The following is a 22286-nucleotide window of genomic DNA, read 5'->3' as shown; positions in this document are numbered from 1 at the left end:
CTAGCCGCTCTGCAGACGGCCCGTTTTCCCCCCCCTCTCCACTCAGCCCAGGGCGGGTGAACATCTCCTCCCTCTTTCCTTTCGAATTTCGCTCCAGCGGTTACAGGGGACCCTAAAGAGTCCTCGGAGAGCAGGAATCCCAGAGACGCACCGCGTCACTCACACAGCTGCTTGGGAAACCTGCTGTCTGAGGTCCGTACTCTCGAGAGCGCGTTACCGCGTCAAACTCAAACTCGCTTGTGCAAGTCTCGTTTGAAAATGGCGGTTGGTGTGGAGGAACCTGGCAGGCGTGTTTTTCCCGCCCTCAGAAATAGGGCCGGGGCCTCGTTCGTGCTGCTGTGTTTTGTTTACACGCACGCCAGTCCTTCTGTTTGTTCAGGGATTTTTTTTTCTTTTTCTGCCATTAGCCCAAATCACTCCAGATGTGGCCCCGGGCGCGGTACTGAGTACATGTCATTCATGCTGTCGGCCCTACCCTCCACTCCCCAGCCCTGCTCCTCCTCCTTCACCCCTGCCTCCCCCCCCACCCAAGACCTGAAGCACGATCTGCGCTGTACTGTGTACAGTGTCTATCCATGCTATTCCAGGCCCTCTCCCCCGTCCACCTCCCCCAGCCCTGCTCCACTCCTCCTTTCACCCCCTGCCTCCCCCCCCCCCACCCACCCCCCAAAGACCTGAAGCACAGATCTGCGCTGTACTCTGAGACATGTCCCCCCCCCCCCACCACACCATGTCCTCAATAGAGCTCTGCACACAATGCAGTGGGACCCACTCAAGTGGAAAGTGTCCTTGGCTCCAAAGAAACGCCCCCCACCCCCCCATTTCAAGTGCCTCGTTTCTTTTTATGGATGGTCACTAATGGAGGTGTCCTTATGGCCCAGCTCTAACCCACCACTCCCACCCCCCAGCCCTCCCGTTACTCCAGCTGAAGTGATGGGGACTTCATTCTTCTCTGCCTCTGAAATGTGGGCCACTTTCATCACCATGCTGGGGCTTTCGGGAGTGAGTGATGATGATGAACAGAAGGAGGACTTGCATCTCTCTCTCTCTCTCTCTCTCTCCCTCTCTCTCTCTCTTTCTCTCTCTCTCCCCGTCTCTCTCTCTCTCTCTCGGGGACAATAGACACATTCCCCCAGCTCAGAGGGGTTCCTCTAAAGACTCGCTATTGTCGCGTTTTAAACTGATCGTAATTTCTGGAATTCTTTATGTGTCCCCCCTCCTCTTGTAGTGAAATTTTATATCATCACTGGGCAAAATATCATAAAATCGTGAGTAGCATTATTAATTTCAAGCCTGTGTTTTTCTCCCCAATAATAACAACTTTGGAGGCCCGTAAGAAGCTATTTACTGGGAACAGTATATGCTGAGAACTGCTACTTATCCCTCATTCTGCTGTTCTGGGGTTTGTGGATTGATGTGCGAGTGGGTCCAAATCTAGGTTACGCTGCATCCAGCCCTAAGGGGCATTGTCAAATACAGCAGGCCTTATAACAGACATAAAGGCCTTATAACAGACGTAGTTCCAAGGGTTCTTCTGGGTTCCCCAAGACAAACGCTGTGCAGATTGACGGGTTCTGTGCAGAGCAGGACCTTCTCAGAAACCTAGAGTGGGCAACAGAACAGGGGGACACGAAAGAATCTTTTTTGAGCAGTATTTAACCCTTTTAAAAAGTAAGATCATACATGTGTGATTAGAATGGTCTTAACAGAGCATTCTAACGCTGATGTAACAATCGCCACTGGTGACTGAAAGCAGTTGAGTTCTAGAACACTAAAAAAAAAAAAAAAACAATCCAAAAAATAAATCAGCTCTTCGAAGGGTTAATGGAGGGATCTGAGGATCCTGAAACACTGCTTGTATTTTTTCAATAGACTGCGTTGTTGCTGTTCTCGTTATGTTAGTATTAATCAGTTTATCCTTCAGTTGAACTATGCTGTTGTTCCCTGCACTTGGCACGGTACTTCTCTCTAGGGTTTTCGACACACTTGTTCCTGGTTATGGTTATACACTTTGTTGTACGTCGCTCTGGATGAGAGCGTCTGCCAAATGCCTGTAATGTAATGAAATATATTTCTGATTTTATCCTTGGAAAAGAGCTGGTCTATTTCAGTTTTTCTTTCTCAGTCTTTTCAAGTGAGGCTTTTTTAAACGCGGCCTCACCGTTGGAGGACGGTTTCTCTCCCTCTGGTCTGTCACAGACACCATGTTCTTTTCCCTTTTTTATTTTCCCTGGATAGAATCAAGTTTTATTGGTTTTGGTGGGTTGAATTTGAAGCCACAGCCAAAATAGCTGTTCTTAGATCCCTTTGCTCAGGCCTGTACATGTAGTATAAACTACTATTGAATATCACAGGACAAAAACATGTTTACACCTGTTTTTGTCCTGCGATAGCTGTATGCGGAACAAAATGTGTTTCAGGACCTGGATATGATGTTGCTGTTCAACTAACCTGTTACAATAACATCAGTCAAGTTTGAAGCGCTTACATCAGCTGAGGAATAAATTTATTTTTTTTAAAGAGCAAATATAAAATATTTATGCTCCATCTGTGCGTCTCTGCCGTGAGTTTTACGGCGTTTCACTTTTGTAATTTACTTCCTTTCATGAATAGATACTGTAACGGCCACCCCGGGCAGTTAAACCGGTCTCTAACTACTTGTCCAGTTCCTCATATTTTACAGATAATAAAATTCCTGCTTTCACAATGTGGAGGCGTTGTTTTTGCGGTCTGATAAGTTCCCCCGGGAGCCTTTAGACCAGGGATCTCGAACTCAAATCCTGAAGGGCTCCTGCACTTTAGTGCTTAGTTCAAGTCACCGATTGGCTGAAGAGTCTGCACACCTTGTTCCCAAGGCCGTGATTGGCTGAAGAGTCCGCACACCTTGTTCCCAAGGCCATGATTGGCTGCCGATTGAAAAGAAATCACAAAAAACCAGCTGCGGAGTCTGTGGCCCTCCGGGACAGGAGTTTGAGACCCCCTGCTTTAGACCTCTTATCCCTCATGTTAGGGGGTGAGGAGAAGGCTGGTGAAGTCTTTTGGGGGTCCCCTTCGGGGCGTGGCCTGTTGGGAGGCGGAGCTTAAACCCTCCAGCTCTGCGGTTCGAGGGCGCGGTGGAGGAACTGTGCTGTGCTAAACAGGCAGCACAACGTGATCTCAGCAAGGAGTCCAACAACCCCCCCCCCCCACCCCCATCCTCGTGTCTTCAGGGCATTGCGTAAGCTGGACTATCCAGAGGCCGGGGGAGAAAGGGATTTACCCTTTTACACTCATCCTTTCTTTCCCCTTCCTTACAGAGCTGCCATCAGCGTGTGATGTAATCGCCTTGCTGTTACTGCGGGCAGCTCGTTGATACGGGGAAGCGGTGCAGTTTAGTGGTTAGGGAACCAGCCCCTCCTCACTCAGGGCGAGATTCGGGTTTCCCGGGTTGAGGCACTGGCATTGTGCCCATGAGCAGAGTACTGAGCCTGAATTACTTCAGTAAGTATCCCGTCAAATGCATGTAAAAGTGTAGCCTAAGCTTTTGTAGGCATTTTGCCTGTCTGCTGTATGCCTGATTTTAATTTAAGTGTAGTTCAATATGGTGACTGACATCTGTCAGACTCGGGACTTATTCAGTACAGACAGTACAGCGCTTCAGTGTGTTTTGAAATTGGATGTGACAAACTGAGCACACCGGTGTAGTCAGTGTGTTTAGATCTGGGCTGATCTGAGATTCTGAGCTACAATCATTCATCGTGATCAGGGGAGGCTCACGTGAAGTAAGCGTTCTTCGAAAACATGATGCAAAGATTTAAACTGCTCGTCTTCCTTGTCCAGTGAGAGAAGAAGAAGGAGCGTCTTCCTTGTCCGGTTACCGACGGTTACCGTAACCCTCTCACCACAGTTCCTGCATTCCGAGCCCTGTGAGTTTTCTCAGTGACAAAGCGTACGCGTGAGCATCAAAATCAGTCTTGTGGATCAAGTGGGGGGTTTTTTTATTTATTTTTTAAACGTTATCGTTAGCGGGAACGCAGCCAATAACCAAGGACTGAGTTGCGGTAATGGAAGGAGGGAAAATTTTTTTTTTTTTTTGGATAAGCGATAACGTTACTCTTCTGCGGTAGCTTCGGGGGGGGGGTGACGAGGTGGCTGTGATGGGGGGGGGGGGCACTCAGAGGCGAGACACGCTCTGAATACCCTCAGGTTTAGCCCCACCCGGGTCGCCAGCAGTTCACGACCCACCCCTCCCCCCAGTCCCCAGCACTGTACTTCCCATGTACTCCTGTACCTGCTCCACAGCGCCCTCTACTGGCGGCATTTTACATACTATCCATATGTACCGGTGTAGACCCTTATTTACCTCTTTATGGTTAAACCACATCACTGAGGGGAGCAGTGACAGTGCCCCACTATGGGTTTGATCTGCGTTTAAATTCAGTTCTCAGACCGATACCTTTTGATTTCCACCAGATTATGTTATTGGGACAGAGTAGGAGTATTATAATAATCGTACATTTTTTGTAGATTTATGCGTACATTTTGCGATTTTGCGGAGAGCGAGAGGGCTGATGTCACTAAATATGTTATGTTTGTCATCTGTCAATGTTGTTTTATAGAGATCATTAGGAGACTTGCTTTGGGATTCAGGGTAAAGGTTTTCTCTTCTAGTCCTGGTTGGGGAAAAAATGTGCCCGGAAGTATTCGTTTACCATCGATTAAACAAAATCCCACCAGGAAATGAAGGCTTTACTTAGTACTTTTTCCCCCCACTAACACAAAATCCTGTGTTACACATTAGTTACCTCTCCGTCCTACACTGGCACTCTGTGAAACATTTGCTCTGTGAAGCATTGGTGAGTGGCTGTAAGGGGATCCTTTGAGTGTTTGTTTTAAAAGAAATGTCGTAAGAGCGTGTTGAGTTAAATGTAGGAAATGGAAATTCCATTTTATCCTGGCCTCAGGGTGTGCCATAGCTCTGTGGCTGGCTTGTGTGTGCAGGTCAGGTAACGCTCAACCTGTGTGAGGAAATGCCCCCCCCCCCTCCCCCCGCCAGACTGTTCTGTGCACGTGGGAACAGTGGGGAGCTGGGAGACGGTCACTTTTCTGGCTTTCATTTCGGCCTGAATAAGATGTTATCGTAGCCACTTCGTGTATTAACCATTTCCACATTAATCCCACTGTCCTGTGGACAGTCGCGGTTTGGACTGTATGTGTATGTAACAGACGCAGATGAATATCCTGTGTACAGTGGGATGTGAACATGTCGCAAACGTGTCCAAATTTATCTGCAAAATGGTGCCAGTTGGGGCCAGTTTGGTTGTTTTTGCCCCAGAGGTGTTCCTGCTGTGTGCGAGTGTGAACTGTGCGAGTGTGAATTGTGCGATTTGCAGAAGTTGTGAGGAGCTGAGTTTTGATTCAGAGCCCCCCCCCCTTGCCACCCCCCCCCCCGGGGGCAGAAGGGGGCGCGATCCTGGGCCCGACGCAGCCCTCGGGAGACGAGGCTGAGGGTGTCTAGACGAACGGAGCACCTCACCTGCCCTGTGCCGGGGGGGTGGGGGGTGGGGGGTGCAGGAATGTACAGCTGCGTAGAGTCTGCTGCCCGCCAGGTGTACGCCCGCCCTCCCCCTCCCCCCCACACCTGTTTCTGATTTCTGTCCCGGTCTGACGGGTGGGGGAGCTTCTCCCTGGTTCTAAAGGGGGGGGGGGGTGTTTCTGCAGAGTTCAGCTGAAGGTGTTCAAGTGCGGGTTATCGCTGGGTAATAACCTGCAGGGGGGGTGAAACGTGCTCCCCGCTGCCAGTGCTGGAATGGATTCGATTTTTGAAAGCCTGGTTAACCCCTTTCCTTCAGAGAGCTTGTGTTAACCCTTTGGAGCATGGGATTTTTGTGGGTGGCGGTGTAGTATAGTGGGTAAGGAACTGGTCTTGTAACCTGGAGGTCACAAGTTTTATTCCCGGGTTGTACCCTTGAGCAAAGTACTGTATGAATGGATGTACAATGTTGTGTAAGTCGCTCTGGATAAGAGCGTCTGCTTAAATGCCTGTTCATGTTATGGAATGTACTGGAACGTTTACTCAGAATTCTAAGAACTGTTGCTTTCAGTCACCAGCACTGATTGTGACATCAGCATTAGAACGTTCAGTTAAGAACATTCCAGCGTGCGATTGTGATGTCACACCTTAGAGGACTCCCACAGACTCAGACTGTCACGGCACAGAACATTGTGTTTGATTCTGGGGGGAGGGCCATTTCCTGCCTCTGTCTGTGTGCTTTTCGGCAGGAGCTGGCTATTAATGGATGTCCCGCCAGAGCAGAGCCCCAGCAGGCCCGAAACGTCACCGTTACACTTTCGCGGCTTGTAAAGGAGCGGGTCGTCCTGTCTTCGTTTTCTCACGGCTGTAACTGCTGGGGGAGCTGCATCCCCAACAGGCTGCTGCAGAACTCGCTGTGGTCTTTAGGCTTCATGACGTCACTTTTCTTCCACTGATTTCTAGTGCTAGTTTTCAGTTTTTTTTTTTGCACAACAATACGCAGGGCTCTACAGTGCTCCCATTTTTTGAAACTCTATGTGTGATAACCGGGGATATAAATTAGGAGCATGTGTACTAATTGGGCTGCAGTAGTGTGCTCCTAAACTTTCTAACTTGGGAGTGCATGGTGACCCCTGATGGATGTGGCTGCCTCTGAGACGAATGGAAAATGTGCAGACTGAGACGACTGAATTAAGTGTTTGATCTTATTTTATCTCATTTGGAAGACAGTTTTGAAAGTTGTGAGCTGTAAGTAACACAAAGCTTTCAGGGTGATGCATTGATGAGTGGAATGCAGATGTTTTCCCACTTTGAAGTTGCGGTTAGGAATTATGAGTGAAGAAAATTTAATCTAAAACACCCTAATCGCACCAAACCACAGTTAAACCATGACTCATGCTGCATAAGAGAGATGGGATATCCTCGCAAGTTTAAACGAAACATCATCTGCATTTCTTCTCTATGATGGTGGTGTTTACTGCCTTGCTCGTGCGTTACTATGGAATGACTACGCTGTGCGTTTTGGCCAGCAGTGTAATCATGTTTTTTTTTTTTTCTGGGTTCAAACACATAAAACCACAGAGTGAGATCTGGGCATGTGTGCTCTGCTGTGACCCTCAGGGATCCTTAGCGGCTTCACACGGGACAGATAGCGTGACGTTTCGCGGTCCCAGGAGGAACGTGTAACGCCCAAATTCACTCCCGAATGGGCTTTTCCACAGTCCCAGTGTTCAGCGCAAGGGATCGTGGGTCTGCGGACTTCCTCTAACAAACAGTTGGTCTGTTTTTTTCACGCGGAAATGCGCTTTTTTTAAAAAAAAAAAAAAAAGGGCCCAGCAGTGGAGGAACGGGAGAATAACGACTCCAGTGTGCAGGCACTTACTCTGCCCCAGTGCATTGTGGGAGTTTTAAAAAGCAGCCTATTGTTTTCCTTGAGAGACTGCACTGGGGGAGTGGGAGGGTCGTGATTACAGGGAGCTTCGGCAGTAATTAATTCTGCACTACACCATTGATTAAATCAGACTGCTTATCACTGCGTTACTGTAAACAGCAGTTTCCTACTGTAGGCTGATGCTCCTGGGGTGCACACTTTCCAATAGGGTCTATATCTCTTTCTCGTTCTCTCGTTCTCCCTCTCTCTCTCTCTCTCTCCCTCTCTCTTTCTCTGTCTCTCTCCCTCTGTCTGTCTCTCTCGCTCTTTCTCCCTCTCTCTCTCTCTCTCGTTCTCTCTCTCTGTCTCTCTCTCTCCTCCTCTCTCCTCTTCTCTCTCCTCTCTCCCTCTCTCTCCTTTTCTTTCTCTCTCTCTCTCTCTCCCTCTCTCTCTCTCTCTCTCCTCTCTCGCTTTTCTCTCTCCCCTCTCTCCTCGCTCTCTCTCTCCTCCTCGCTCTCTCCCTCTCTCTCTCCTCTCCTCTCTCTCTCTCTCTCCCTCCCTCTCTCTTTCTCTCTTTCGCTCTCTCTCTCTCTCTCTCTCTCTCTCTCCCTCTCTTCTTTCTGAAAGCCTCGGTCCTGCCAGCTGTGATAAGGGTCATTTCGAGACCCCCGCGACTGGTCATTCCTGCCCAATAACCTCTCCTGAACCCCCAGCGTGTAAAACTGTCGCTGCTGATGTGAAATATCGGAAGGCGTCACGTTCTTCTGTGGTCTGGAAGGCGTGCGGCACGCAGCCCGCTCAGGAGCGCTAATTAAACCGGACGTTTTGATTGGACGCTGTCGCTGGCGGTGAAGCGGACGCCTCGGAGAGCGTAAACACAGGTGCGGCGGAAACAGCCGGTCCCTGCAGCTCACCTTCCTGTTCCGTCAAGGGTCCGCAGTGTTCCATACTCACTCATCTGCAGGGATTCCCAGGATCCATTGTCTGTGCTGCAGAGTTAACCTTTTTAAGCTGTGAGGTCACAAATATGTGATTAGAGTGTTCTGAACTGGACGTTCTAATGCTGATGTCACAATCACTGCTGGCGACCGAGCGCGATTGAGTTCTAGAACACTGACTTAGAACGTTGGAAAAAAATCCCAGAAAATCCCACTCATCAAAGAGTTAAAAGTATAAATAACGGTGTTGTGTTATCCTTTTCTCTCGCCATAGGGTCAGACTGACAGCGCCTGGAAACGCCTGCTGTGAGACTCCCGGTTCGTCCGTCTGTCTGTCTGTGCCTGTCCCGCTCTCCGCCCCCCCCCCCTCTGGGTGGAGAGAGACCGACGCCGGCCGCCTCGTTTCCCCCCACCCCCCCACCCCCGGACACTGGAGCCCCTCCCTCCCCTGGGATTAGCACCACTCCCTGAGGACGCCTCGCACCTGGAGCCACTTTCGGGGTGTCCGCCATGAGCGAGTTCTGGTTGTGCTTCAACTGCTGCATAGCGGAACAGCCCCAGCCGGTGAGTACCCGCTGCCGCACCCCCCAGAACAGTTCTGGATGCCCCGTGCATTATGGGACTTGTAGTTCCAAATTCAGGTTGTTTGTTATGTATTGTATATTATACTGTGGGGTAAGGTGTGCTTCTGTGCAAGGCGGTTGAAGTTGTTTCTTTCACCCCCCCCCCCTCCTTCTCGGGTTTGTGTCCTAGTGTGACTCTGTGACTCAGGTCTCTATGGTGGCTTTCTTGGCATCCCCACTGATTTAAAGCCATGGCTGGCAAGGCTCCTGTAGATGGAGTGTGTGTATATTCATCCATGCATTCGATCATTCAATCAATCACACAGCCGATCAATTTTAATTTACTGCAGAGCCATTAACCATAAGTCTGTCACGAGGCACTTAGGAGTGTGGACACTTTCCAGAGGAGATGAAAACAAGTGGACAGGTATTCCCTGAGCCCTAAACAGGGAGCCAAATTGAGGGAGGAACACACACTCCTAGCGGCTGGACAGAACACACACTCCATTCAGCCGCGCACACACACACACACACACACACGTACAGTAGGCCTCATTGCAGCAGTAGACTCTGTGATCCATGCATTGGCACTCACCTGAATCATGTCCCTCATGGAAATTTTAATTACGTTTGAATTGAGAAATTCATTCTGGCTCCCTGTTGATGGTCCTGTCTTTGAGGACTTTGGGGTCTGGGGTAAACCCATTCTTGCCAGAGAGAAAAGGTACTTTATTACTGTACTTAAGTGAAGTGTAATTGGTGTAGTCTGCTGCCTGCAATTTGACTAATTCCTGGAAAGAAATGTCCAAACTGCTACGCTTCGCAAAAACTTTCAATGTCCTGCACTCTCTGCCTTTGTTGCCAGTGCAACCGTTTTGTCAAATAGAACGTGGTGGATATTTGTTTCGTCTGGTCTGTATTTAACCAGGTTATTTCATCGTTTATCTATTTTACAAGAGATCTGGAGAAAGATAACAAGAGAGACCTGGAAAAAGATGTCAAGAGATCTCTTTTTTTATTTTTTGCTACTATAGTGTAACTCGGATATGAGTGGGTAGCTTTGTTAATGAGTTAATGTTAATATCTTTGGGTTTATACCTACAGTGTGTAAAATTGCTAAACATCCAGCCCACAGACTGCTATAATTTTACTTATTAAAATTCCAGTGGCTGAAGGAGCTCTAAGCACAGATAACAAGGGAACAATGAGGCCGTTGTCTCATTAAAGATGCAGTAGAGTGGAGAATAAATAGAGCTGACCTTTCGGTGGAGCAGAGCATTATGGGTATTCGCACCGAAGGTGGGTTGGGTCAGAGAGTAATGTTCACTGTGTGAGCTGGACTTAACGTGTTCACGGCTATGAATAGCTGTTGCGTAAGGAGTACTGTACCTTATCGGGCCTGCGTTCCGTAGTTGTTTCACTGACCTTCGGTATGCACTCATTGAAGGTCGTTTTGGATAAAAGCACCTGCCAAATAAATGTAATGTCTTTCTTACATTTTTTTTTTTATTTCAAAAAATGAAATATTATCAGGGGATGCCCCTCGCTGCGTCTGACACACAACAGAACAAAAAATAATTGGTATTCGCACTGAAGGTGGGTTAGCCGTAACTAGCCTGCGATGTTACCGGTGCACGGTTTAGGTGATGTCATCTGGGCTGACAGAACCCAGGTGTGTGCTGGTCCTGTAGGCCCGTAGGCCCATAGGCCCGTAGGCCCGTAGGCACGTAGGCCCGTAGGCCCGTAGGCCCGTAGGCCCGTAGGCCCGTAGGCACGTAGGCCCGTAGGCCCAGGCCCGTATGCCCGTGGCCCGTAGGCCCGTAGGCCGCAGGTGTCCCGGTTATCTTTACAGGAGAGCCGCAGCTGTGAACAACGAACACCGTGAGCGGATAAAACCGGTGGGTTTTTGTAAACACAGATGGTTTTTAACGCAACGATCTCCCGCTCCCACCTCCCGCATTTTTTATTAAGATTCAGCCGCTCGTCGCCGCCCGTTTATTCAGTTTGTAGAGACCGTAACGTGAGCGGTTATTGTGACGTTAAATGTACTCTACGGACCTGTTTGTAGCCCGAGCCTCGTACAGAGTGTTTTTAGTGCTGCGGTTCGCCGGTCTGCGGTGTGCAGATCCTTCAGTGCGCCATCGCATCTTTTCCTTCTGAGCTCAGAAGTAGAATCAAATCAGAAGAACATTTGTCGCGAAGCTTGGCGTTTAGGACCAGTCAAAAACGTCTTCTCGGTAACCGTGCAAACTGCACTTGACCACAACCAAGTCCACTGCTTTTCGGTGTCTCATTGTTTTCTGTGTTTTAACTCAGCTGGGAAAAGTCAACGATGTGGCAGCAAACGTTTTTCGGGTTGTTGTCCTGTTGACGTTCTGTCAAGGCGTTGACGATCAAGAGTTAATTATTAAAGTCATCGTAAAACATTAAAACTTTCTCAGCCTGATACGATACGATACGATACAACTTTATTGTCAGTTTGCACTGAAATTCATTTTGCATCCTTAGGCAGTTCCATTCAAGAGGTTACACACAGATTAAACGTACAGTTACACATGTAAAGTAGGACTAAAACGGAGCTTATCCCAGGATGCGGTTCACAGCCGAGCAGCGCACCTGCCTCGCAACTCAGTGTCGTTCTGGAGAAGTAAATATTGTCACGGATAGAAGCTGGTCTGTCTCAAATGGACATTTTATCCATTTCTGTCCAGGTTCAGCCATTGAAAAAATTTTTTTTTTTTTTTAAACTCTTTTCAAACGTTCAGTTTTGGATATCAGACCCCTGAGATGTTTAATCCCTCCCGAGCAGATGGATGCTTTTTGCAGGCCATTAAAACGCATCGCTGTCTGCGCTCTTCTCAAAGAGCGGCCTGCAGCTCCAGGTTTTCTGCGGATTCACCAGGTCCTCATCCTTATATGAGAAACATGGAAGGTTTCGACTCCCCGACACTGAAGCCGAAACAGTTGAATTTGACCCGTCTTATGAATACCTGCAAAGGGGGTTTGACCTACAACAGTGGGGTTCTTAGAAACGCTTGGAAACCATGGAGACGCTTTGTTTTCTTTTGTCACGTGACCTCATTTGATACACGATAATTCCGTCTGTCGCAGTTCTCTTCTTCCGCATTTAACTGGCCTGTAATGCAGCACACTCATTGAAATGTTTGTTCTCTTTTAATTCCTGTTTCCCCTGTTTTTTTGTTCTGCGTGCATTAAACATCCCCGTGCCTGTATGACATCATGAGTTTCGGGCTCTGTACATTAATTGGTGCGGCCAGAAATGGTGGAGAGAAAAAAAAATGAGGTCACTGGTCCCCCTCGGGCCGGAGATGTAGGAGCCTGTGTGACTGTGACCCAGATGAGACAGATTGGCTGAGAAGGCCGCCCCTCTTCTCATTTAGGCACCTAACCCTCTACCACTGTGAGGACCCAGAACAAGTAGGAATATGGAGGGCTGACTTTCTCACACCCCCCTCAGTTTACCACTCCCCTGCCCCCCCCCCCCTCTTCCCCCCTCCCCAGCCATCAGCAATCAGAACCAATCAGAGCCACTGGGGAACAACTGCCACATTGAGTGGAAGAAATTTGGGGGGGGGGGAAATGTTGCAGTTTGTTGTTTCCCATGGCACATTTATTTCCCATGCTTTACCCCCCCCCCCACCCCCACCCCCACCCCACCCCAACCCGCACTCCCACTCTTAAACAAGCTGTAGATAAGGACGGCAGTTTTCACACTAATTTCCCTCCTAACTGCCGGCGTTTAATTGCGCTGATACGCTCATTTGCAGCCCCATTTGCATTGTATTTTGCGGTTACGGGAGCGTTCCCGCTTCGCGTGTGTAAATGAGGTTTGGCTGCGCGAGGAGAGCTGGATCTGAGCCCGTTCTTCCCTGCCGGAACCAGCAGGAGGGCGGAGAATCCCGTTCGACTTAAAATAAAATACAAAACAGCAAAAACAACATGGAAGCAGATTATTTTAATGGCTGCGTTTTAACCTTGTGATCAGGCTGTGTCCCCTTAGAGGAAGTAAATATCTCATTATGACCGTAAGTTTTGCGTTTTTTTTGCCGACGTGGGACTTTGGCCATGTGACTGTCCTGCAGATGCAGCAGCAGCAGCGGTGTTTGAGTGATGTGGGGTTTTTTTTGTCTCCTCTGTGTGCGTTAAAGCATGCACGAACTCGCACGCGTCTGCAAGAAGGAACGCTGAATTGCACGCGCAGGTTATTATTTTAACAAATGCAAAAAAAAAAAAACGACTGAAGAAATGAAAAAGAAAGGAATTTGTTTTTGTTTTTTTCAAAAGCATTCACGTTATGCCTCGTTATGCCTGCTTTTACAACTACAGTGCGGTTCAAGACTTCAAAAACAAAGCAAACAAACAAAATGGCAGCAGTCAAACCCCATGTGACCACGTGATGGTTTAGCCTTAGACCTAGCAGCCCAGAGGGCCTGAATTCTGACAGCACTGAAGTGCCTTTAGATCTGTGAGATAAGAAGTGTTTCAGGTTAAAATTGACATCAGGTCGGTAACTACACAAAGTCGGCATACCTCTCACTAGGGAAAGAATAAACAGGTTAGAGTCACACATTGTAGGAAGATCGATTAGTAACTTGCAGTACAGTCTTATTCAGACCTTGTTTAGGAAGAAGCCTGTCCTGTGTGCAGTGTTTTTCGTTTTACAAAAAGAAACAGGCCCCCAGGAAGAGGTTGTTCAGAAACCGCTAGGGAGCGCTAGTGTGATACGCATCAGACAGACGGGGTGGGGGGGTGAGCGCTGGTACAGGATCGGGGAGGCGGGGCACATGGTGGGTGGTATAGGATTGGGGGAGGGGGGAGTGATGGCACAGGATTGGGGGGGCGAAGGGAGGGTGGGGGGGGATGGTACAGGATGGGGGGGGGGGGGGGGGGATGGTACAGGATGGAGGGGTGGGGGGTGGGGTGCGATGGTATGGGATCTGGGGGGGTGCGGGGAGTGATGATATGGGGATGATACAGGATCAGGGCCTGACTCAAGCTGACAGCGGGCCTCAGTCATGCGTTTAATATGCTGATCCTGTGCGTTTAATACGCTGATCCTGTGCGTTTAATACGCTGATCCTGTGCGTTTAATATGCTGATCCTGTGCGTTTAATACGCTGATCCTGTGCGTTTAATACGCTGATCCTGTGCGTTTAATACGCTGATCCTGTGCGTTTAATACACTGATCCTGTGCAGTGCTTAATACACTGTCCATCACTGTACGGTCCCTGGCAGTTGTCTACGGGATGCTTGATTACAGTGCTGGACACTGCAACATCCTGTAGCGCTCTGTAGGGTCGCTGAAAGCGTAATTAATGTACGAGACGCTGGATCCGCTGTTCCACTCTGTCTGCACTGAGGACAGTCTGACCACAAAGGAATCGCTGTCTGCGCTATGTAGAGTAGCCTGAACACAGTCTGTAATCACACTACACTGTACAGAGAATCAGCCTCTGAGATCACAGTCTGTAATCACACTACACTGTACAGAGAATCAGCCTCTGAGATCACAGTCTGTAATCACACTACACTGTACAGAGAATCAGCCTCTGAGATCACAGTCTGTAATCACACTACACTGTACAGAGAAGGAGATCCAGTCTGATACTCTCAGAATCACAGCACGTCGTAATCAACCTACAAGAAGCAATAAGCAACTCGGAGCCGTTCGCGTGTGGTTAATCATAACTGTACAGGATCAGCTAGACATCTGTATATACACGGGGGTGGGTGGGTGGAGCGGTAGAGATTACAGTCTGTAACACATAAGCAGATGGACTTCTCACAAACTGCATTGAATTGCATTCTCACAGTGAGGGGGGAGAGGTTTAATTGTGATCTCAGCTTCATTTTGACTTGTGCTGTGCTCAGCTTGTGTCACACACGGACTGTCTGTTCCACACAAACATGAACCGTTCTAAATATAAATTTTAAGCCATTTAAAGCCTTTGTTTTTCTCTCTTATGTATATGAAGCTGCTTCACAGTATGTTGCTTGGTGAACGAGGTCGGACGATTTCAAAGCGCGGAAAACGAGGTTGTGTTGCGGCTCTGTGCTCAGTTAACGCAGTTGTGTTTGTTCAGCTCCAGTGTCTGTGTTCAGCACTTTCTCTTCTGCGTTGCGTTGAGTCGTGTGCGAGGGGGTGGTTGGCGGTTTCGATGTCACGGAGGTTCGCGTGCCTGGAGTTCTCCTTCAGGTTTTTGGTCTGGATGCCACCGGGCTTTGTATGCTAACGGGCTCTCCCCATGCTAACGGGCTCGCCCCATGCTAACGGGCTCTCCCCCTCCACTGTGGCGTCCAGGCTAGTTTGCGGTGAACAGAAGAAAACCACGCTTTTAGTTTTCGCTTCCTCCTCCTCCTGGAAACCTGTCATTACCGGCTTGGGTTTCGCTGTGTGCGCGTGTTCTGCGGCTGAGTGCTCTGTGTGTGTGTGTGTGTGTGTGTGTGTGTGTGTGTGTCTGTGTCTGTCTGTGTGTGCGCGTGGAAAACGCTCCCTCTCCGCAGAACCGAAGCCCGCAGTGCCCTTGGCGGGTTTCGCGAACCAGCGGTGGAACCAGACCCGGGGTACACCTTTGGTTCTGCTGTGAAACGTGTGTCTGGGAAGCGTCGCTGCGCTCACACGAGAGACCTGGCCACCTTTAGCAGACCCTGCTCTTTTAGAGACAAGCTGCATTAAGATCCATCGAGCTGCCTTGTGGTCTCTACGGTTACCCACAGCTTTATTTACACAGGACTAAAATAATAACTCAGACAGCCTCAATAAGGCCTGTTCAACCGGATAGAATATTTTGCAGGGCTCTGTCGTGGATGTTATTTTATCCTTTTCGGTGAGAAATTTACAGTTTATTTAAGACTTAGCCTGTTAGGCCTGCAGGACCATTCTGGCTATGGACAACCGTGCATCAATAAACAGCCTAACCGTGTAACAACATGTCCCAATGGCTGAGATATTTTGATTGATGGCTCAGATTTGATGCAGTGCATAAAATTGTACTATCTTTGCAGCAAGAGTAATATTCATAATTTATGTGATGCGTCTGAACTGCAGTGCCACTGTAATTAATCTGCTTGTTAGTGTCTGTCCGTCATAAATCACAGTGGCCATTTTCAGTCATGCAGCGATATGAATCCTTTTGTTATGAAATGTTTGTTTTGTTTTAAGCTTGTTGTCGTTAACCCTTTAATGCACAGGTGTCAAACAGCAGTACTGGAGGGCCGCGGAGTGTGCTGGTTTTTTGGGGTTTTCTCAGCACAAGTGTTTCTTTTAAGTCATTGATTGGCTAAGGAATCCACACACCCTGTTCTCAAGGCCTTAATTGGCAGCTGATTGAAAGGAAACCACAAAAACCAGCAGACACCGCGGCCCCCTTGGGATTCAGTTGGACACCCCTGCTTGAAGGTGTGAGGTCACAATTATGTCATCAGAATGTTCTTAAACTGAACGTTCTAACGCTGATGATGTCACAGTCACTACTGGAGACTGAAAGCAGCGTTCTTGAGTTCTTGAACACCGACTTTGAATTTATAAAAAAAAAAACATTCAGAAAAGAGCCTGCTGCTCAGAGGGGTTCAGCTCCCATCCCGTCCCCGTCCTCACGCCCCCCGCTCCAGCGATCGCGTAGGTCCGCCAGATTTTCTAGCGCTGCCGCTGAAGCGGGACGCCCGTTTGCGCTCGCCAGAGTTAACGTCACCGTGCCTAATTGTTCTGACGGGCCCTTATGGTTGTGCAGCGGCCGGTTCACCCGTCCCGGAAAGTCGAGTTTATTTACGTTTTTCCGTGAATGGAGGGATGCGTGTTTACATGAAAACAGAACAAGCGGCCTCTGAGAGCAAGCCTGTATCCCGCCAAGGAGAGTCGTTTGTGAGCTCCCCTCTTTCATAAACCACGCTCGCAGGCATAAGCAGGCACGTGTCGCACGTGTTCGTTTTCCTGCTGTCCGCTCGCGGAAGTATTATGCTTTTCATTTTGGGATTTAAAGGGCCTCTTAATTATTTATCGAAGCGAATCATTTCTGTGGGCCCGGTCTGCCAGTGTGCCAGAACTAATGTTGATGCAGGTGCTTAACATGAATTGCTTAAGTGAAATATCTGTCTGTATAAATGGGTGGTATTGTGTAGCAGATGTGTAAGCTGCATTGGATGAGGTGTGTTATATAATAATAATCATGATGTTGATGGAATACAGTTCCATAAACTTACACTGGCCAATAATAACCTATATTTAAATATCCGTTTTAGCCGTTGCCAGTACCAGCCTGCCACACGTATGTTGCACCATCTTATGGGCCGCAAGCTGAGCTCATTAGCAGACACTCACACAGCCCTGCTATTACTGTGATGGGGGCGGCAGTGTAATATAATGGGTAAGGAGCTGGTCTTGTAGCCTAAAGGTTGCAGGTTCGATTCCCTGGTAGGACACTGCCGTTGTACCCTTGAGCAAGGTACCTAACCTGCACTGCTCCGGTATATATCCAGCTGTATAATTGGATACTATGTATGTCCCTCTGGATAAGAGCTAAATGCCTGTAATGTAATGTAATGCATTATTTCCTGATATTACTATCATAGCACAGCATTGTGTGATGTGTGTGAAATCGCCTCTCTCTCACCTCTCTCTTGCCCCCCCCCCTCCCCCCCCCCCGCAGAAACGGCGGCGGCGCATCGACCGGAGCATGATCGGCGAGCCCACGAATTTCGTCCACACGGCGCACGTCGGCTCGGGCGACCTCTTCAGCGGGATGAACTCTGTGAGTCGCGGGTCGGACCCGACCGCACTGCATTGTGGGATGGGATGGGGAGATGAGTCCAGGCTCGTCCGTGGCCCGTGACGCGTAACAGCCTGACGGGGCGGCGGCCTGAAGTGTCTCTGCCTGATGGTCATGTGACTGAAGGACGGGCCAGATGCGCTGTAGAGAGGTGGCATCTGTGTGTCTCGCAGAAACAAAATGGAGGCTTCTAGGGGAGCAGGCTATTTCTGCACGACCCAGAATCCTCTGGCCGTGGCTAACAGTGCCGTCTGTCAGTCACGCGTGCTGGGTCCTGAGGCTGGACGGAACAGAACAGGAAGTTTTGCCATCGCCTCAGACTCCCTCGCCCTTCCAGCCTGGAATGCTGAATCGTGCATTCAGTGCTGTCCCATCAGAGCGTGTCTGTTTGAGTTGGCCCTCGGGCCTGTTAGACGGAAGCTTAAATGTTAATGCTGGTTGGATCATTTTTAAAAAAATTATTTTTAATATACATTTAAATATAATGTACAAGTAGTAAGAGGGGTGCCTTAAAAATACCACAATGTACTTGTATGATTTTTTTAAAATAAATGAAAGCCACTTGGCAGAACTTACATGTAATGTATTCCACACCTATGTCAAGTAATTACTTTAAATACTTTACACTTTAAATAGCGGTCCTGCAGGTTACAATTCAATTTTGTATACAATTTCAATACAATTCATATTTGGTGAATAGCTTGTTTGTTCGGAACATTTTCTGGGACCGGCAGCATCTCTGGAGTCAGACGCACGCCTGTACACGCCTGACCCAGGTCTGACGCGTTTCCCCTTTCAGGTGAACTCGATTCAGAACCAAATGCAGTCGAAGGGCGGGTACGGCGGGGAGGCCATGCCCGTCAACGTCCAGATGCAGATGGTGGACACGAAGGCCGGGTAACCTCTGCAGCGAATGTTAGCGGTAAGCTCTCAGGCCTAGCGGCTGACCACCCCCCCCCCCACCTGTGGTTCATATAAGTGAAGCATCTTTATTTTTCTGGTTCCAGAGTCACTGAAATGTGTTTTCTCATCCTGGACCTTCCGCCTGCCTCCAGCGACTGCCTTCCATCCTGCCCTGTGAGAACTAAGGGACAATTTGCCAACCCCCCACACATATAAAACACATACAGACGCACATGCACACACACACACACACACACACACACACACATACTGCACATCCACTCTCATACACACACATACACACTCACGTGCACACACACACACACACACACACACTCATTCCTTGGTGACCACTCTTCATGCAAACACATGGACAGTCCTGCGTTCTTCTGGAAGGAGGCCGTCCTCTCTGGACACATGCTCTTCCTTCGGCTCTCTGAAGACCAGGAATCATCTGCATTCACCTCCTCCCAGACACTCTTTCTTCTCCTCCTGGACTGTCTTTCACTTCCTCCCTGGTTCTCTTTCACCTCCTCCTAGACTTTCACCTCCTCCCAGACTGTCTTTCACCTCCTCCTAGACTCTTTCACCTCCTCCCAGACTGTTTCACCTCCTCCCAGATTCTTTCACCTTCTCCCTGACTCCTTCACCTCCTCCCAGACTCTTTCACCTCCTCCCAGACTCTCTTTCACCTCCTCCCAGACTCTTTCACCTCCTCCCAGATTCTTTCACCTTCTCCCTGACTCCTTCACCTCCTCCCAGACTCTTTCACCTCCTCCCAGATTCTTTCACCTCCTCCCAGACTCTCTTTCACCTTCTCCCTGACTCCTTCACCTCCTCCCAGATTCTTTCACCTCCTCCCAGACTCTCTTTCACCTTCTCCCTGACTCCTTCACCTCCTCCCAGACTCTTTCACCTCCTCCCAGACTCTCTTTCACCTCCTCCCAGACTCTCTTTCACCTCCTCCCAGATTCTCGTTCACCTCCTCCAGACTCTCTTTCACCTCCTCCTGGACCCTCTTTCACCTCCTCAAAACATTTTCATGCTCCTCATTTCTGCAATGCAAGTGTAAACGCTTATTCTGTCGTTTGCCGTGAGCCGTTTTTTTTTTTTTTTTTCAATCGTTAATGTTGAAGGTCTGGAACCTACAAGTACAAACATTTTTTTTTTTTGTTCCCATTTGCGAAAGAATTCTGCTTGTTTGGCGGACGGTTTGGAGGTTGGCCGCGTGTTTGTGAAGAGTGGCTTGCTCCAGCCTAGCGGTGCCAAATGCTTGTAGCTGCACATATTTCCTTCTTTTTTTTCTTGATTGACAACAAGTACATTTTGACTTTTGGAAAAAGTAAATAGTACTCAATAGGAAAATGTGATGGATACTTTGCTGTTTACGTTGTTCCGGTTCTCATAAATATTATTTTTTTCCTCATGATAATTACTAGGATATAATGACTGATGTTGAAATGACATGCCTGGCATTTCACTCATCGTCCTGCTGTATATTTTTTTTCTGTTGACTTGATTTTATGAAGCCCGAGTTCTCGTACTTACCCTGTGCAGTAAAAATGTAGTAATGTGGTAGTTGCTCGGTACTTGGTGTGGCGCGGGAGAAGAAGAAAAAAAATCAATAGATTATTCAATTTTGATATCTGTGTTTAAGGTGCAAATCCAAATCTTGCAGTCCTCTGGGGAGGAAGCTTGGCCCTAGAGGCCAAGTTTTTTAAACATTGCACATTTTACAATAAGCCTCTTAAAGCAAAGTCACCTTCTGCGTGTGAAATATACTCGGAGAAGCCTGTGTGGGTTGCCGCGGTAACGCCACCATGCATGAACAAATGCCAGTGTGATTACCATCGACAAAACAGGGTGACTTCCTGCCATTTTGTTTTGCTGAAAGGACAGGTTGCTCAGGTTGAAGGCGTGTGTATTTTCCACTTAAAAATACATAATAAAATACATTGTGTACATGATGTAATATTGCACTGTTTTCTAATGTTAAAAGTAAACGTGTACTGAGACGAAAACAAAAGCTATATCAAATGAAAACGTCTACTATTAGATTGTTTATGGTTTAGGTAGAGTATTTTAAAAAAGAAAGACCTTTTAACAAGCTGTAAAGAAATTGTAAATGTATTTTGCTGTTCATGGTACTCTGTACACAGTATATTTGAAAAGCAATTTCAGCTGTAAAAAAAAAAAAAAAATTCTTGAAACAAATCGTAGGTTAGCCTACGCAAAAACAAGATGGCCTCCTCCAGATGTTTCCTTTTCACAGTTCAGTCTCCCACAATCCTTTGCTTCTGCTCAGTTGCCACATCTTGACACTTTTCAGGCTGGTTCTGTAGAGGCCTATTCTGCCTGACCCGCCAACTTTTCCATGAGAAAACCAATATTTGAGAGGAGGGTGAGTTCAAGGCCATCACTGAATCTGGCCAAAAACCACAGAGAAATCACGTCCGCGTTAGTCCGAACTCGCCCTTTGTCCTTTTTTCCCTCGGTTTCAAAGTGCTTTGTGTTTGTAAATACTGTGTTGTGTGTGCCACAGCTTGAGGTGTTTTTTAATTTATTTTCTTTGTTGATGTTCAAGTTTTTTTTTTTTTAATGACTGTTTTGCATCAATTGGATTTTCCAAAGGAGAGAAAGTGGGCTGTTAAGAAGTCATTATAATGTTCTACGAATCTACGGAAAAAGCACAAGTTAGACAACGATTGGTAATGGGACTGCAGGAGGTATCGGCCAAAGCGTATTAATGTTAATCTGTAAGTGTACGAGTCATCACTCAGCCATGTCTCGCCACTAATGAATTTCAACATCAGGGAATTCACCCACTTTGGTATAAATATTTTAGATATTGTTGTTTCGCATATCTACTTTTTTTTTTATTTTTTTTACACACTTTCATCCTTTTTCATTCACACCCGGTGTTGGCTTGTAGATTCCCGAAAGTCCTCTGTTGAAATAAATATTTTTTCCATGTTAAGTGTCTGTGTTGTCTGATTTTTTGCTGAGATCATTCTGGGGTTGTGACCTGTGCTCCTACGCAGTGAGTGGGAAACAAAGGGAAAGTTGCCTGACTATTAACCGACCCAGTAGATAGATTAGATTGGCGGCCTATCTAGGGTGTATTCCTGCTTCTCATCAAATGCATTCACTCATTCATTAAATTTGCTGGCCCTGTGTCAGTGTTTAGGGGCAACTTCTACTGCGAGCAGAGATCATGGGGGGGGGGGGGCGCAATATCCCAGTGCAGACGGGGCACTAGCAGCCCACTTCCCTTATTTACTATAGACCAGTGGTCTCCAACCCTGGTCCTGGAGAGCTACAGGGTCTGCTGGTTTTTGTTTTCACCTTAAAATCAGCACCCGGTTGAGACCCAAGACACCAGGTGAGTTGAGTTAACTGTGTAATCAACTGCGCTAATTGACTCATGAAGTGCAGAGTCACTGTGAAAACCAGCAGACCCTGTAGCTCTCCAGGACCAGGGCTGGAGACCACTGCTATAGACAGACTGATTGCCACGTTTAACACTTACATTCTGGTAGGTTCCTCAGGTAGGTAATTTTGGTGCATTGGCAGAGCCCCACCTGCAGCGACTACCTGGTTAATAGATACCTGTAAAGCACAGGATAGCTATGTTCAGGCAGAAGTGAAAGAAAATGTCCAATTCAATATCAGTTGAAGGGTAGGCTACTATAAGACTACAGATGAAACGGACA

At 48.0% G+C, this 22286-nt stretch overlaps 1 protein-coding gene across 1 annotated transcript in view; it reads left to right on the top strand.

Moving 5' to 3' along the window:
- cdc42se2 (CDC42 small effector 2) overlaps positions 1–21550 on the top strand; it is a 45680-nt gene extending 24130 nt beyond the window's left edge. The window contains exons 2-5 of the mRNA XM_064307963.1: positions 8595–8884; positions 17551–17652; positions 18470–18592; positions 18678–21550. Of these exons, the coding sequence (XP_064164033.1) occupies positions 8831–8884; positions 17551–17652; positions 18470–18571 (258 nt within the window). The 5' untranslated portion in view covers positions 8595–8830 and the 3' untranslated portion in view covers positions 18572–18592; positions 18678–21550. The remainder of the gene's footprint in view (positions 1–8594; positions 8885–17550; positions 17653–18469; positions 18593–18677) is intronic.
- Positions 21551–22286: the final 736 nt, after the last annotated feature.

Source organism: Anguilla rostrata, chromosome 14 (genome assembly GCF_018555375.3).
Source record: "Anguilla rostrata isolate EN2019 chromosome 14, ASM1855537v3, whole genome shotgun sequence".
In the NCBI taxonomy this organism is placed as follows: Eukaryota; Metazoa; Chordata; class Actinopteri; order Anguilliformes; family Anguillidae; genus Anguilla; species Anguilla rostrata.
Note: the sequence above shows the minus strand (reverse complement) of the source record. Positions and strands in the feature narration are given on the sequence as shown.